General features: G+C 42.1%; 1 protein-coding gene across 1 annotated transcript; it reads left to right on the forward strand.

Annotated features, from left to right (window-relative positions):
- The first annotated feature begins 441 nt into the window (after positions 1 to 441).
- ACTBL2 (actin beta like 2) lies at positions 442 to 3,009 on the forward strand. Its single transcript, XM_057495080.1, is given in 4 exon segments — positions 442 to 652; positions 655 to 1,098; positions 1,101 to 1,478; positions 1,481 to 3,009. Coding segments are annotated over 4 exon segments (1,107 nt in total). The 3' UTR covers positions 1,555 to 3,009.
- Positions 3,010 to 17,993: the final 14,984 nt, after the last annotated feature.

Genomic DNA, 17,993 nt, shown 5'->3' on the forward strand with positions numbered 1-17,993 from the left:
CTGAGGACGGAGTGGCCCTTGCAGTTGTGTCACCCACACCTCACACTAGCTTTCCCTCGTCTTGCCTTTATGTCCCCCACTGCACCATCTGTCATCTAGAAACTGAGCCTCAGCAGACTGACAAGAATGTGTGGGTTGCCTAATTACAGTAATCTGTGACCGGGCCACTTAGTAGCCAATTTTTACTTTATGAAGGAAGGTCTACTAATGATTTGTATAATCATCATCATCATTATTAATACCTCAAAGCAACTGCTTCCAGAAATGCTGGGAACTGGAGGGACAAGACATGGGTGGGGTCAGCGTGTGCCTTTAAAAACCTGTTATCACAGGACAGGCTCCCCTCTCTGAAGGCCGTTCTGGAGTGTTTTCAGCCTGTTCATTCTCTCTCGCTCACCGTAGCCTGGTGTTTATATTTATGTCTGTCCTCCTGTCTGCACCATGGCTGCTGAAGAGCCGCCTGCCTTGGTGGTGGATAATGGGTCAGGGGTGTGCAAGGCAGGCTTTGGTGGTGGCAGTGTCCCCCGGGCTGTGTTCCCTTCCACGGTTGGGTGTCCCCAGCACCAGGGGATCATGGTAGGCATGGGCCAGAAGAGCTGCGATGTGGGGGATGAGGCCCAGAGCAGAAGAGGCATCCGGACCCTGAGGTATCCCATGAGCATGGAGTCGTCACCAACTGGGATGACATGGAGAAGATCTAGCACCACACTTTCCACAACAAGCTCTATGTGGCACCAGATGAGCATCCCATCCTCCTCATGGAGGCACCCCGCAAACCCAAGATTAACCAGGAAAAGATGGCTCAGATCATGTTTGAGGCCTTCAACATGCCCGCCATGTATGTGGCTATCCAGGCTGTGCTGTCCCTTTATGCCTCGGGACAGACGACAGGCATCGTGATGGATTCTGGGGATGGGGTCATTCACGCTGTGCCCATCTATGAAGGTCATGCCTTGCCACACACCATTCTCTGTCTGGAGCTGGCTGGCAGAGACCTGACTGATTATCTCATGAAGATCCTGACAGAATGAGGCTACAACTTCACCACCACAGCTGAGTGGGAGATTGTTCACAAAGTCAAAGAGAAGCTGTGTTATGTGGCCTGGACTTTGAGCAAGAGATGGCCAGTGTTCCTGTATCCTGCTCAAGCAAAAGAAGCTACGAGCTTCCTGACAGCCAGGTGATCACCACTGGAAATGAATGCTTTCAATGCCCTGAAGCCATTTTCCAGCCTTCCTTTCTGGGCACTGAGTCCTGTGGGATCCATGAGATAACTTTCAACTCTATCATGAAGTGCGATGTGGATATTCACAAGGATCTATATGCCAATACGGTGTTGTCTGGAGGCAGCACTGTGTACCCTGGCATTGCTGACTGGATGCAGAAGGAAATCATAACTCTGGCACCCAGCACCATGATGATCAAGATCAATGCTCCCCGAGAGCGGAAGTATTCTGTTTGGATCGTGGGCTCCATTCTGGCCAGCAGATGTGGATCAGTAAGTAGGAATACGGTGAGGCTGGTCCTCCCATAGTTCATCAAAAATGTTTCTGAAAGTCTTCCATGCTAATGGGCTTACATTTTTCCCTTTTCTAGGTCACAATGATGGTACTGCTTTTACCCACTTTCAACTGAGCCAAGGTAAATAGTCCACTCTTGCTAGTGTGTAAACTAGCAAACTCACCTCCGTCCAAGCATTGCAGGCTTCTGCCCGGCTAACCACATCTTGACCTCTATCAACTTCAGGAGAATCCTGATACCATGTTCTATGTTCCTCACCCACAGGGTTCAAAGAAATGCAGAACTGCTTAAGTGACAGGAGTTATTATCTTAAGTGACAAGGAGTAATATCATGAGCAATGTCCTTTCAGAATGGATCACTACAATTTCCAAGCTTTATAAATTAGTTCTTGCTCAAAATATCTAGCAATAGCAGTCTGTATAACCCTGTAAAAAAGGTGTGTGTATTTAGCAACATGTCTTAGTTAGGTTTTTTGGTTTTGTTTTCTTTCTTTGTATAGAGATAATGAATTATATGGGTCAACAATATTTATATATATGCATAAGCACCAGTGAAATATTATGTCTTAAAATATACTGATAAAATTTGGCTATTTGAGCAACTAATCTGAATTTCTTAACTCCTCAACTGTCACTGTTTTAGTATCTCCATATTTTAGTTGTTTCCTATACTAAATAAGCATAATGAAACAACCTATATTTCATGGATGTTGTTTATAAATCAACTAAATTTTCAGATCACAGTGGAGTTCTGCTGGTCAAATGTATATTTTAATGTATAACTTATTGAACTTTATTCTATTTGTAAGACAGTGAGACTACAGATAATGCCTAACTTTTAAAATAGAGATATTGAAATATCAAATTAATGTCATTATGCTCCAGTTTGACAAGGATAATTTTATTTCTATTTCTTAGCATAATAACACGTCTTGAATAATTTTTGTAGGCCATGATTTGGAATAATTCTCTTATCAAGGATTCCACTATGTGGAAACATAGCTGTAGCATCTTTGTAAATTATAAATTCTAGTACCAGTATAGGATTTCCAAATTCATTCTTAGAAAGATTTTAGAATAACTCTGCTTTATTATGTCCTGTAACAAGCAATATTTCTTTATTCAAAGTGTCTCTAAGATACTAACATCTTAGAAAATGTCTTAAAAGTGTACCTTCCTATAAACTCTAAAATGTGTTAACGAATCCAATGATGATTTTTAACCAATGCTAAGTGTTAGTGTATTTATTTAAATATATTCTGTAATTTATAATTATCTTAATATCAGAGTTATTTGTATTTTTCAGGGTTTTTTCTGAAAATTTAAAATTTGGGGGTGTTGCTTATTAAAGCATTATCACATTCTCAGGAGAGAGGAGTTTCTTCTCTTCCTTTCAGTTGGGAAACTTATACTTGTGTTTTAAATATCTAAATTGGAGTCTGTAAGCATTTTTCACTGAAGATAAAACTTTCCAAAGAGTATGATCATTTCTTATTTCCTTTATCTAACAACACAATTTCTAAGTGCATTTAACCAGAATTAATCTCCAAAAGCAGTTCATTTTATAATACTTGGAGTTCCCTTCCTCCTTTAATTAATTTTAAATAATTTAAAATTGCTCCATACTCGCACTTTCTGTTATTTCCCCTCAATCCTACCCAAATGTAGAATGATCCAGAAAGGACTGCTTTTTATATGAGTGACCTACTTTTGTACCTGGTACATTTGAACATGCAAACATTAAAAGGCAAATTTTTTAAAAACAAGAAAGATGGTTGGTCAGATGAAGTTATAAATTCCTTGTAATCTCAGTTTAAAAGTTGAGTCTTAGTGGATGAACTCATCTTCAGGTAATTAGTGGGCAAAGATAATGGCAATAATAATATCTTGGATTTATATGCGGCAACACTTTCCATTCGCAGAGTAGTTCACACAAACAAGCTGACCTACATTCTCAATTACCAGAAAAAACTCATCTCTCCACCCACAGAAACATTGTGGGACAGGTCAGCTGAACTTCCAAGAGAGAGAACTGAGCCCTAGATAATTAGATGAAAATATGAATTATGAATAATGCTAACAGAAATTTAAACCTAGGGCCTTTAGATATTCTGCTGTTCATCAACACTGACTGATGAATGGATTTAAGGAGGAAACACTTCATCTCAAAAATTTATATTTTAGAATTAATACCATCTATTTAAGTAATACAGGTGTGTTGTTACTCACCAGTGGTTCACTAGAGGGGACAGCACTGAGGTAACCTTCACAGATGAATTTCATACCGTTGTGAAACCCACTCTCGCTTGGTGACCCAACCTGAGTAGCAATCTAGGACTGGGGCTGCACCACAGTCTCCCACAAACCATTAGTTCCTGGTCACACGTAACATTTTTCTGAAAGCACACGTGATCCAAAGCCAATACTACACATTCCCTAACTCATATGTGCTTATTTCTCAATAGTGAGATAAACCAGTGGTAGGATAGAGCTCAGCCTTACCCTCACAATATTTAATAGAGAAGGGCCTATTCCATTTTCCAGATAAACAAAGAATAATCCTGAGGGGACAAGGGCCTTACCATACTTATTCACTTATTTTTCAACTATAAATTTGATGCCGTATGCCAGAATTTAGTAGAGAAATGTCTCAAGGACCTAAGGGAATTATGATATAGTAGCAGTGAAAACTATGTGCAGCAGAAAGCAGTATGATCTACGGACAGCTCATAGACTGAACACGATTCAAGGTACTATGATAATTCAAATAAGGACAGTTCAAGCCAAGGTAATCAAAGAAAGGTTCAGAGAATAGACAGAGTCGCTGAGTTAAGTCTTAAGCACACATAGTTGTATTGAATGTAAAAACTTTTCTTAGATGCTTCAGGCACCATTATGATCACTATTGGGGTAGGGAGGGTGATTCTTATTTTGAATGTTTCCTTTAACCCATACCAGAAACTGTAAATAAATGCATAACCCTTAAGACTCAGTTCAAGTGTTACCTTTCAGAGAGCATTTTCTAGCCTTCCGCCCCCTTTCCCAAGGAAAGGTGATGAGCCCATCCACTGTTCCCCCATGGTACCATGTGCACGCACACAACATCAGGCCTGTCACACGTGTCCACACTCTCCCGCCCTCCCCCATCACCGAGCACCTGGAGGACAGAGACGGGACAGTACTTACCCAACTGTGAATCTTCACGGATTTTCTTAGTCCCAGACACATGGTATTGACTCAATAAACATAGTTTAAATGAATGAACTAGTGAATTTACAGATTCTGAGGTACACTGTGAACATCATAATTCTGTATTCCCTATTTCTTGCCACTGCATTGTCAGCTCTCTGTCTGCTTGTCTGCCATTTCTTTTGGTGGTGTCTCTCCTCTGAGGCATATTAACTCTCTTTCCTTTTCCAACCATTGTTACTATGCTTCTCAACATGCAGAGCTGGAATTTAAATGTTTTCACTTGTTAATAAAAGTTTCCCAATCTTCTGATTGGTCAGAAAATCAGTCAAGCTCACCTTTTGGAGCGTGCGATAGCTATGGAGCTATGGAAATTTTAGCATCCTCCTCCCCAATTAAAAAAAAAGAAAGAGAGAGAGAAGAGAAGGGAAGGGAGGGAGGGGAGGAGAGAGAGATGGAGGGAGGGATGGAGGGAGGGAGGGAAAGAAAAGAGAAAGAAAAGAAAAAGCCTTGCAGTGAATAAAACAGTATATTCAGCTCTTCTTATCTATTTACATTCTTGCTGATATTTTTCACTTTTTTTCTAAGGTCCAATTTGCTCTAGAGTTGAGTTTCAGGCATTTGACTCCCTAATAACTCAAACATTATAATACATTGAATAGTATCCTTTTCTGGTAACTATTCACAGCCTCCTTCCAGAATTTACAAAAGATTCCTTTCAAAAACTGTTTTTTGAAGTTACAAGTTAAGCATGTGGTTTGCCCGGCGCTGCTTCCAGCTGTTGGTAAGTACAGTTGGAATGTCTTCAGGGATATATATGTACATATCAGTAGAGACTGCTCATTAAAATTAACTGATACTTTAAGACTTCCTTTATAAATATGAAAGGACCTGCCTGAACTATAGCTGTCATTTTTTTGTAAAGCTAACACCACAAGTAATAAAGACTACAGAGTCTGCCGAGCTGCCTGCCTTCTTTTTCATCCCATTCCAGATCCGCTGTCCTAACCACCTTATAATTTTAGCTTGGGTTAAATCTCATCAACAGATGTGCTAGTGTGATATGATGACAGATACTTCATCTAGACAACATCCTAACACCCCCTGAAAAATGGAAAATCTTATTTAATTGGCTATTTGACAACATGTAAGTCAAAAGCCAAGCCGTTTTCTCTGGAATTGGGAATGAGGCATTTGTAACCATGTACATACCATATGACACAGTGTCTGGTGAGGAAGGGAGAAAATGCATAGACCTGGCAAGGAGGATTAAAGTACCTGCTAAATCGCCTTCACAGATATATTGCAGTAAGAGAGATATCTCCTAGCTATTTTCTAGGTTGGGGATGAACAGAAAAAGCCAGACACCAACATGGCATTTTAATTTCATGACTCCTACATATTCTCTGTGACCCACCCAGAATGTCCCCAGATAGCATCCCCTCTTCGTTTAATTGAAAATAATAGCCATTCAGCATTGTTTATGTTTGCCCTACCTGGATAACAAGGGAAAAGCTGGTCTCATCAGTGAAGACAAAGTCATGTTCACCAGTGGCAATGCTAGAAATCCAATGCTTATGGTTCATAAATGTAAGGTTTCTACAGAAATGTACATTTTTTATAAATGTTCAATTACTAGGGTAATTTAAGATCTTATTGTATGTGAAATCTATGATTTCTGGCCAATGAGTTGGTAAAATGCCAGAAGAAAAGAATACATGATCCTATTTATTATAAAAATGGCATTAATTCAATAATGAGATTCAAAACATTTCATCCTCATCTAAACAGTCAATTTTATCAAAATGGAAGAAATTACCTGTAGCAAAACAAATGCAAAATTGAAAATTTTTAAATTCTGATGGACTCAGGAAAACAAAAGTTGGAGCAGAGAAAAGGAAACTGTATGAAAGAAAAAGAAAGAGATAGCAAAGCAACGATTAAAGAGAATATTCTTCCCAGTTACTACTTCACTGATGTTTGACTACATATGCCACTTAGTGATTTGGCTGATGAATCAAAATTAGAAGTAATGAAAAAGAAAGTTATCAAAGCTCTATGATAGTGTGCAAAACTCAACAATGCTTTGTGACCAATTGGGATATTAGGGAGAAGGAGGAAAGGGATAGAAGGTTTAGGCTTTAAATGATGTTCAAACCATCAGCAGCTGGAGTCATCATTACTTCCATATTCAAGTCACTATGGCCAAAAACTGCAGTCTGTCTGCTTGAGTGCTCTTCAAGCACTGGCCTCACAAAGAGACTCTTACCACTCACAGGGTCAGGGAGGCGGGAGGGGAGAGTAGACACTGGTTGTTTCATTTGGTTTTTGTCTTGATTTTTAGCTAACCAGAAACTGAATAAGCCTTTAAATTAGCAAGAATACCCTTTTGAGTGAACATTAGTAGGAGGCAGGTCCCAGGCTCATACTCAGTCACTAGCAGTGAGGGCTTAGGCTTAGTCTGTCAGATGCTCTATTCTGAGATTTTAACACTTGGAACCTAAGAAAGTGACCCAAACACACAAGAATATTGATAAGCTATTCACAGCCTCAGGGACATAGGAGAGCCATCTACAGCTATGGCAAGGTTCCATGGCAGAAACCTAACCAGACTATTGCTTCTGCATGACTTGAGCTTATTTTCTTATTTTCTCATCACTTAGTTTCTGTCCATTTTCCAAGAATGGAATCTGTGAGCCACTCATCCTTCCAAACATTTTCTTTCTGGTTTAAGCTATCTAAATGCAATTTCTGTTGCTTGAAATCTATTCTGATACCAGGGAAAGGGATTGCAGGTAATAGACCCTAAAGAAATGGGTAAATCTAGGGTGGGTCATCTGGCCCAATTCAGGCTGAAGACAATAAAAATCCCTATAGCACTGGGTAAAGGAAATCCTGCAACTCATAGCAAGCAATGGAGAAACAGTTCATTAAAAATCCCCTGGGATCATTTAAAATGAAATGCTTTTTCTGTGGGGGACCAAGCTTTTACTGTCACGGAACAATACAAAGGGTAGGAATAATTGTCTTTGGATAAGTAGATGGCTTCTTCTATTGGCTCTGGCCAGTTTAAAAGAGAGAGTAACAAACTCAAATCATTAGATATATCTCAAGACACAGAGCTAAAAAATAAAAATAAAAACCACCTTTTATCTCTTAAAGACATAGGGCTGATGTACCTGAAACACAAATTTCATTGACTGGATTCACAGATTTACTAGGACTTTCGTGTAAAGTTGAGAGCAGTAATGGAAGAGAATGGAACCCAAAAACCTGGAGTAGAATTACTTAGGAGGATTTGAGAATTTGGAGATCCCAAACACCCAGCCACATCCCTCTGTAGCCAAAGCAACCTCTTTTCCCCATCTGATGAAGCATTTATCATTCTGCACAAATAAATGAAACAGCCTTTCCTGAGGGAAGTACCTGGGAAGGAAAAGCTAATTTTATCCGGTAGGGCCCTTGTAGGTAACATATAGAATACCCAAGCATTTCAACTGAAGAGAATTTAATTTTAAACTATTTACAGAAGGCTAAGCAAGGTTAGGAGCAATCAGGGATGATGAGACACCCAGGAGTACCACCAAGCACAGGACAGGGGCAGTGTGGCCAGAACCCACCGAAGGCTGTCAGGGGAAGAGGCTCACCCCGTGGGAGCTATGGTTACAGAGGAATACAGCCCCTGGCAAGAGAGGAAAGCAGTAGGAAAAAGAAAAACTGAATTTTCCTCCCTTCTCTCCCCAAGATCTGTTTCCCATTGATTTAAACCAATAAGAAGCCAGAGGTCAAGAGAGCCCAGGCGATGTAGTCCTTAGAGGTCAGCCTCCAAAAGCACAGAGCGAGACATGGAAGGTACAGGATGGGAAGGAGCAAACATACAAGGGTGACACGCTCGTTCTTCTCATGCCCACACCACACACACCTCTACTATTTCTAGACCTAGAGTCAGATCCCAACATGACTGAGGGTACTCACTTCTGAAGTCAAAATCTAGAGGAAAAGACTCACATGCAAAAAAAGGAACCGTAGGACTTTGCTAGCCTCCTTAGGCAAAAATCTTGGAAATCTGTACAAAGGGTACTCTACTCTTAGTAAAGAGAAAAATCTGATACAAAGAGTGCTCTACCAAAAAGCATACTTTAACATCAGGCTAAAGTTGTACTTCTGAATTGTCTTAGTGAAGGTACTAGATTTATTGTGACAGCTTTAATAGTTGGCAGTCGTTCTAATTGTGTGTCACAATAACTGATAGAAACCCGGACTAAGTGGTGGGTAGATGAGGTTGAGATACTGGAAATTGCATAATATAAAAGAGAGGAAGGAATCCAAAGATTTTGCAAGATAAGGATCCAGATTAGACTGAGCATATGCTCCTTTCCCCACACTCTCTAAATATGTTCCTTTTGGAAACCAAGAGTATGTGCCCTCCAGCAAGGCCTTGAGGATACACTGGAATGGAACCTACAGCATCATGAAATGATTCCCACTTGGTGTGCTGTTCAGTGGGGCATGTTTCCCAGGTTTTTAGATGAGAATCCACACTGAGGGAGCCTGACACAGCATGAGCGTGATGTGCTTCACATAGACTCACTAGGCAGATGGAAGAGAATTTCAGTTGAAAATGAACATTTGCTTGGAACTTTCAAAGTGTCAACCACTCAACATTGGTGAAGTCTGTTCTCTTTGGAAATGCAATGTGAGAAATTTTTGACATTTGAAATTTTTACTTCCCGCCCCAGCAATATTAAGGCTTAAGCTTTAAAAAGGAAACACATGCTTTAAAATGTGCTGAAATATCAGGTCATTCCAGGGAATATGCTGAGGTAACCTAATATGATTCTAACAAGACTTATGGGTATAGATAAACCAGATGATTCGTCCTCTTGAAAAGGAAAATATGTAGCATTTCCACTAATTCTCTGTTAAATTCGTTTAACATTGACCCATTATATATTGCCAAAACAAATGTAATGAGGTATAACATATTTAGCTATTGTGATTTATCTCAGAAAATAGAGCAAAAATCATAAACAGAAGCAACTCTTATGTAGAATCTTTCTAGACAAAGTAATAGGACTACCCATAAAAAAATTCAAATCCAATAAAACTAAGAAATAATTCAATCCTTTATCAGTAGGCTTGAATTTAAATGACAAACAGATTGAGCACTTCAAAGTGAAAAGGAAAATTCCAAGGAAATTATGTAAAGTAGGTTGACACTATATAAAACTCTTGAGTTTTCAATGAAAGCGCTCAAACCAGTTCAATGTTATCATTTTAATTCTTTAAGTACAGACAATTCCAAAAGCAATTTAGTCTTTGCTCCTAGATTTGGATGGAACTTCCCACTTCTTAAATTTGCTAACTGATTTGAATAAGCTCAATCATAATACTTTCTTGGAAATCTCCAACAGGGACACATTGTGTCTCTCAGTTCTAAATCACTATATATGTCTGTTCAATCTACGAAGACATTCTATGTCCTTGGTTGGAATAATAAATGAGAAATAGGAAAGAGAATAATGCAATTGGCTTCTGGTGGCTTCTCTACTCCCCCATATGGGATGCATACAAATGTGCTCTGACTTCTTCATCTGGCCAGCATGCAGTTCCTAAGAGCTTCTATGAATTCAATAAATCCACAATAATACAAAATATACATTTCTGAAGCCTCTGAATTTGCTCTGAATCACAATGCAAGTTGTAAAGAGCTGGGCAGCTCCCTTTAATTATGCGTGCCATGTCATGTGTGTTTCCAGCATTTAATGACTTGTTTTTCACAAGTGCTCCTATCCCTTTTAGAATGACTACACATTGTATTAAAATATCTAAGTTTAGCTTTTTGGTTTCAAAACCAGAATGCTGCTGAGAAAAACAAGGTAAACTCAAGAGCAGCCTGCAAATGGGTATAAAGCCAAAGAAGTTGTACAGGATTATTCAAAAAAGACTGACAACTCACAAAGGCACTACTCAGTAATAAGGATATGGATTAACTTGTGGTTAAGAAGTCATGTTGGAATCAACTCTTCCTCATGCCTTGAGGATGTGAAGGAATGCCCCAGGGCTGCTTGTCTATCTAGCCATTTTCATAGTGACTCCCTCAAAGGATCTGGGGAAAGTCAGACAACAGGATTGCCATGTGCTCTGACATCAGGACCACTACTGAGCATCTATGCAGTGATAGATATAACACAGATAGTTCCTTCACAAATTCAATTTGACTCCTTGTTTCCTTAAAACCTACTTCCTGCATTTAAAGAATCTATCAGTTGTTCTTGAATCACATTGTATTTTCCAACAGGCTAATGTGGTAAGGGATATGGATGGAGAGGAAAAGGAGGGCAAAGGGGAGAAAACGAATGCACTTTCTTCTTGCTACACTGTTTCCAGGACATCAGCACTTCTGAACATAGGACAGCATTGCCTGCTGGGTGGACAGTCTGTTTCCAGCCTTCTTGTCCCATTCTCTGTCCTCCTATCAGACACCCCCGCTCACCTCAAATATCACCTTCTGTTTGTCATCACATTTCCACAACCGACACCAGGTCCAAAGCAAACCACCCACTCCCATAACCTCCACCCTCATTTACCATCTTTTCCAATATCTCCTTTTCAAGACGAAGTGCTACTTGGTTAAGTCCTACCTACTGGACTACCCATAGAAACTTATTTGGTTTTAGCACAAATGTTTGAATTCCAAAATATTACTTAAGTAACCCAACTATTTCCTAGGCTTAAGCCAGCTTTGTGACTATTGAAAAACTGGTTCTTCTTTGTGCTCGTAGATACAGCTGCTGAGATTTGGGTGTGTAGCATGTACTCACCAGAGCTGGAAAACTCTCACGAGTCACTATTGATTCATTTTATCTTAAGAGGGCAACTGTCACATTATGAAGGGGGTCATGGTATTTCAAAAGAACCTTAAGTTCATGATACGAAATGCAATTTGTAAAAGTGCTTCTGTTTTACAGCTGATCAAAAGGGCTATGCATATTCTTCAGCACACAGGTACTCAGCAGTTACTGAACACCTACGCATAAAAATGGGACATAGCAAAAGACCCCTGTGCTATTTAACTGTTACAGAACTGTGTGCTAAATGTCACTGAGCCCCTGGCTGGGTATGATGGGAGCAATAGCCCACTTGTTCGGAAGCTGCCTCTGCTCGCTCCTGGGGCGAACAGGCCTCAGTTTCACCAAGCTCCAAAGTTCCCACTCCTTTTACTGCACATCCCCCCCAGGCCTAGGATTGAACAGTGGTGATGGGTACAGTGAGGTGCATTCACATCATAAAGGAACTTCATTCGGAAACCCTTGTGGCCAAGACACCTTCTCACAGGAAACATACTTTAGATTCTTCCCTGCAGGCAAGCATCCCCTGGGAAAGTTAATAATAGCTGTTGCCTTCCTCTGTCTAACTTCAAAAAGACCACTTCCCCTTCCCCATCCTGGCTCAAATACAGTCACGTAACTCCCCTCAGAAGCCTGTGGCACAGCTACAGCACACACGGAATGCTTTAAAGATGTTACTCAAGGCTTGCAGGGGCCGGAAGGGATTCGACACAGGGAGTTGCATGCAATTAGCTCATCAGGTTTCCCAGCCTAGGCAAGTTCCCCAGAAGCCAACAGCCTGGCCTACCACCTCAGGCCGCTGTACGACTGCCTATCTGCTGGCTCGCAGGCGTGCCCACAGGACGGCTCTCTTCCCCTAAGACACTGGACAGCACATTGAAACATCTCAAAACCCAAGTCTGGAAAAGTGAGGCCACAGTGTGTGCTCCTGGGAATGGGAGCAGGGTTTGAGATACCAGGAAAAAATAAGAAAAGCATCCCAAAGACCGTGGGATTGAGACTATGACTCAAAGGAGGCAAGAGGTGATTATGATGGATTGGACAGGGGGTATATTTGTTTCTTCTTACTATTGTAACAAATCACCACAACTTACTGAGTTAAACCAACATTTATTTATTATCTTACTATTCTGGAGCTTGGGAATCTAAAACGGTTGACAGGCCTGGGCTCCTCTGAGAGGCGTGAGGAGGGAACCCATTTCCTTGCCTTGTGCAGCTCCTAGAGGTGCCTGCATCCCTTGGCTCGTGGCCCTCTTCTACCTCCAGAGCAATCCCGTCCCTCACACCTTTGCTTCTGTCCTCACATCTCCTCTTCTGTCTCTTCTGACTCCCTCTTTCACTTATAAAAACCTTGAGATTATAACATTGGTCTACCTGGATAATCCATGATAAACCCCCATCTCAACATCCTTAACATAATCACATTGGAAAAATTCCTTTTCCATGTAAGGCAACCCTTTCACTTATTCTAGGGATGAGGACATGAACACCTTGGAGGGCAAGGGCACTGCTCTGCCCACCATAGTGTGTCTGAAGGGTAAGATGCAGTCACTGAGAACCAGTTGCAGACAGAAACACAAGCTGAGGGGCAGGACATATTACCTGTTCTGCCTTCAACCTCTTCCTGAGTGAGGAAGGGCAGTGAGGAGACTGCTTGATCAGACTGTCTACTCACTGTGTGGATCTGGGCATGTAAATTAACCTCCCCAGAATTTAGGATCCTCACCTGCAAACTGAATTTAATAACAGAACCTAACTCACAGGATTACTGGGCTAATTCAATGAAATTATGTGTCTACAAGTACACGGCACTGTGCCAGACAATGCATAGTAAGCATGAAATAGGTATTATTTTTCAATGATAATCATAAATATGCCAGAAACCAGAGAGGAAAAACAAATGTCACCAGTATCTTTCTGCACCTACTACAGGTAACTGCTGTATATTTTAGGTAAATACATACCCCTGTCAGTGATTGCGAGGAGGTGGAGAGGGACAAGGCACCAGACGGGGGCCCGCATGCTGGCTCAGGGCTGCCGACTGCAGAGAGGGATGCAGTCGACGCCTCTCTGAGAACCAGGCAAAGGGGTCCGTGCCCAGGGCCTTGTGCTTCAGAAGACCCCCTGCAAACACAAACTTTTTCTTTCTGACCTTATAGGAAAGTTTTTTGGAAGTTTGGTAATTGAGTGAGTGAAGGAAAATTAAAGGGGAAGGAGGAGTGGGCCACGTGAGTCCCCACAGCCAGGTGGCCCTGGGGACTGCGTCCCGTGGCACAGCTGTGTTAGATGGCAGGAGAAGCAGGAGGACCCCAGGCTCCGCCCTTGCTTTCATTTCAAGTTGGAAGAACAGACTGCCTATGAGATGGGTCCGGCAGACTGATTTCCCCAGAGAACCGCACACCCTCCCTCTCTCATCTTCTGCCCCAGGGCTTTCATTTTTAGAAGTGCTTAAAGGGGCTTGAAAACTCCAAGAAAAAAGTGAGGCACAGTGGAGGGTAAGGGGCCCTTTCCAGCTGCGTAAGAGATTGACTTGGTGCACAGTTCCTGTCCTGAGTCAGGACAGTTACGGGGACCAGTCAGGAGTCCTCAGCACAGATCCAACTTCCCACACAACCATACTGCTGCTCAGGCTCCTGGGAAGCAGGCCTGGTCCCAGTGGAACATGTTCCCTTAGCTTCCAGTCCTGGGGGGCAGAAGGCAGGGGTCCTAAATTGGAAGCTGGCCAGGCTTTGGGCACAGTTTGGTTATAGTTTTTAAGTATTTAGACATACAGTATGCACACCTCCAGGTGCACGCTCGGCCTGGGTGCTGTAAATAGTAGGGGCAGATGGAAGGCAGCAGTTCCTCCTGTCATCACTAAATCCATCACCAGTGGGGTGTTAATGAACCAGGTAGGCGGAATGTAGCCATCTCCCAAGCCCACAGACACAGACCCAGCCAGGGAGACAGAAAGGACAAGAGAGCTGAGCAGAGTGGACTCTACTGGAGAATAAACATCTTCCAAATAAATCCAGTCCTAGAAATGTAAAATACAGTTTCTCTGCATGTCAATTTAATGAATTCTATCTGAAGACAAGAGAAAAGAGATTCAGAGTTCCAACCACATCCTATATAGTAAAGGAAATTGAATTTACATTAACAGAATGTCCATAAAACTTTTCAGATCCAACTGTCTTTCATGTCACATGGTGTTCATCTCAAGAAGGATGTGGAGGTCTGGGATATTTCAGAAGGTACGTCAAGGGGGACTTGTCTGACAGTGCCCTGGGGGGCCCCAGCTGGGCTTCAGTGGGAGCTCTCTCCTGATGCTGTCACAAATCCTGGCCAAATTCTGTGCCTTGAGACCCAACCTTCAACAGGAGGCTGACCACCCACAATCCACTGTCCCAAGCCATTCTCTCTGACATTTCCAGTAGAGAGTCTCATTTAAGAAAACCTGCTGCACAGACACAATAAAATGTCTAAGGAAATACCTAAAGAAGGGAAAACAATCAAGGGCAGCAAAGCTGATTCGATATAATCATGTTAGCAGGAAACCTCCGAGCCTTCAGCCAAGAAAATCAATGAGCACATGTGGTAGAGAGGAGTGGGGAGGGAGGCAGACAGAGCCATCTCCCCACGCAGGCCTGGGTACAGATTCAGAGGCAGCTGCAATCTGGGAGGCAGTATGCTGTCTGAACTCCCCTCCTCAGCCCTGCTGGGGGCCCCAGGATGCAGCTCTCTCTCCTTCCCTTTGTCACCCTCTTTGTCCTGAGGCCTAACTTTATCTGCCCTTTTCTCTCCATCCTCAGCTTCATGCCAAACCTACCATGTATATACTTTGACATCTCTGCTATTGTCAAATGTCTAAGTGAGGCACACAGCATGTGTCACAGGAAAGGAGTGTACCATAGGAACAAAGAAATAAAGAGAAAGCTCAACCCAGAGCTTTAAAAAAAAAATCAGTCTCTGTAGACAGGAACTGGTTTTGGAACAATCAGTGCACAACATTCCATACTATCCCCCCCTCAAAGTCCCCAGCCTCTTCTGAAAGGTCAGAAGAACACAGACAAGGTAATATAAAGTCTTTTTTTTCCTTTGCTAAACAATGTAATCTTTGTAAGCTTCATGTGCAGTTTCTGAAGTGCTCTGTAAAATCCTGTGTCTTAATGAGTAAAATCCCAACTCTTAACTGAGTGCAATAAAGCTCCCAGGCACAGGCTCCTTTTTTCATTCAAGGGCACATTTTTAGAATGAAAGGAATGGTGTCCTCTGCCACCCAGGTTCTTCTTTAGTAGGAAGGAGACTGGAGGATGGCAGGGCCATTAGCTTTCAACCACTTTACTTCGGTGGTGCGGTTCCTTCTCCTCAGCGAGGCCTCCCTGAGGCTACAGAGCCTGTCCCACCCCAACTCCTCCTTCTACTGCCTTGGATTGTAAATTGAGAGTTTCCTGATTTTTTCTCACAACAATGTCCATTTCCCTGTGAAGATCAAAATCTTGTTCAGAGTAAAAATCATTCATCTCTGTCCCACTTCCCATATATTCCCCAGTCCAGAGACTTTTCCAGGTCCAGTAGAATCCGAGTTTGGCATTTACCACCTGATAGAATGGCTGAGAGGTTGCTCCCTCCCGGGAAGTGGGAGGTTCTTGTGCAGAGGCTGGCATGAGCAGAGATGATGGGAACAGGGTGGGCAGTTCCACGTACTGAAAAAGCACAGGCTTCAGAGTCAGACCAACCTGAATTTAAATCCTGACTCTGCCACTGCTTGTAATTTAAGAAGTTGCTTTGCCTTTCTGCACTTGTTTCTCCGTTTGGCAAATGGAAACAATAATGCCTAAGGAGTACGTAGCGTACTTACCTAAGGAGCACATTAGATGATATATTTAACTGAATGACCAAAAAAAGTTTCTTTTCATTCACTAGGTATCCTGGAAAGATGTCAGCATTTTTTAAGAAATAATAGCCAAAGAAAATCAGGGGTTGGCATGAGCTCAAGAAGGTCATGCCCAAGCCATGAAAAGTATTTGCAAAACTGGCTTCAAAAGAGGGTGAATGCAGATAAGCAGAGATCTTTGGAGTCAACAAGACAGAGGTGAACTACTCTGTATAAAAAAGGAATGAGGGGTTTACATTTGGAGGCTAGAAAGGGGAGCTGGCAAAGAGAAGCACGCATGAATGGAAGCAACTAGGGGAAAGAGAAATCAAAGGGCCTCCTGGTAGTGTCTGAGAAAGGAACATGGGGAAGAATGAGCATGCCTCAGGAGCATTAGTAAGCTCGTTGCTGGCTGCAAGTGTGCGGTATGAACCCCCCTTCCCAACTCTTCTGGGACATCTTCAGTAATGTCTGTACTGCTAACCTGCATAGATTCTTGAGGGACTTGAAGAAGGCTTGGTTCTGCCTCTAGGTGGGCTTCAGAGAACAGAGGATGGGGCAGCTGAGCATCACAGCACACCCCAGAGCTCTTTTACCAACATCAGAATGAATTTTAATTTGAGGTACCTATGTAACATACACTATTTCTTTATTTTTTCCCAAAAATATTGTTTTAAAATATAAAATGCCATATTATCATCAAGAAAACCCAATAATTAAGAAGTTTCTGGCTCATAGTAGGTGCTTAATAAGTGATCTTTTTTCTTTCCTTCTTCTCCCCCATTTCCCCTGTAGCTACAGGAAGAGAATGAGCAATATTACCCCACTAGACTTAGAGGGGCTAAAAGGAGAGATAGAAAGGGAAGATTTGAGGCCAAAAATAGCTTCAATTTTTGAAGTCATGGCTAGGGCCAATACACACCCCTTCTAAGGCATTGGCTCAATCCTGCTGTTTGTATCACCACCAAATCCCTACTACTCCACCTACCATTTCTTCTATCCAGGTCCACATCAGTCAGTAGTCCTTCCCTAGGCATCATGGGAACATGAATAAAGCTCTCCTTTGCCCTGAAGGACATTACTAGTTGGACGGACACGGCATGTAAAAAATAACTGGGAAATTAGGCTGAATGTGCTAAGTCGCTGAAGAAAGGGTAAGAGGGGCAATGGGCATCCAGAGAAATGAGACAAGGCACAAGTTTGTGGAATCAAGAAAAGCTCCATGGAGGAGGCGAAATTCAAGATGGATGTTAAGGCTGAGTACAGTTTTATAAGCAGATTTGGAAATAAAGAGGACACTCTAATACATTGTGATTTCATTTACCACCCGTCCTCACAAGCACCACCTCCCCTCTGCCAGCCAGGGGCCAGGCAGGCCTCTCTGGTTTTCCTGGCTTTTCTAAGGCCCTTAAACCACCTCAAAGCCTTCAGCCTGGTTCCTTCCTTCTCACCTAAAGATCACAGGCTAGTATATAAATTAGATACCCAAAACACTCCAGACACCCCCAAACAACAGCATTTCTCCAGGATCATTCAGCTCTCCTGGTGTGTTTTTCTCTTTTGTCCTTCCCACAGGT

This window comes from Manis pentadactyla, chromosome 2 (genome assembly GCF_030020395.1).
Source record: "Manis pentadactyla isolate mManPen7 chromosome 2, mManPen7.hap1, whole genome shotgun sequence".
In the NCBI taxonomy this organism is placed as follows: domain Eukaryota; kingdom Metazoa; phylum Chordata; class Mammalia; order Pholidota; family Manidae; genus Manis; species Manis pentadactyla.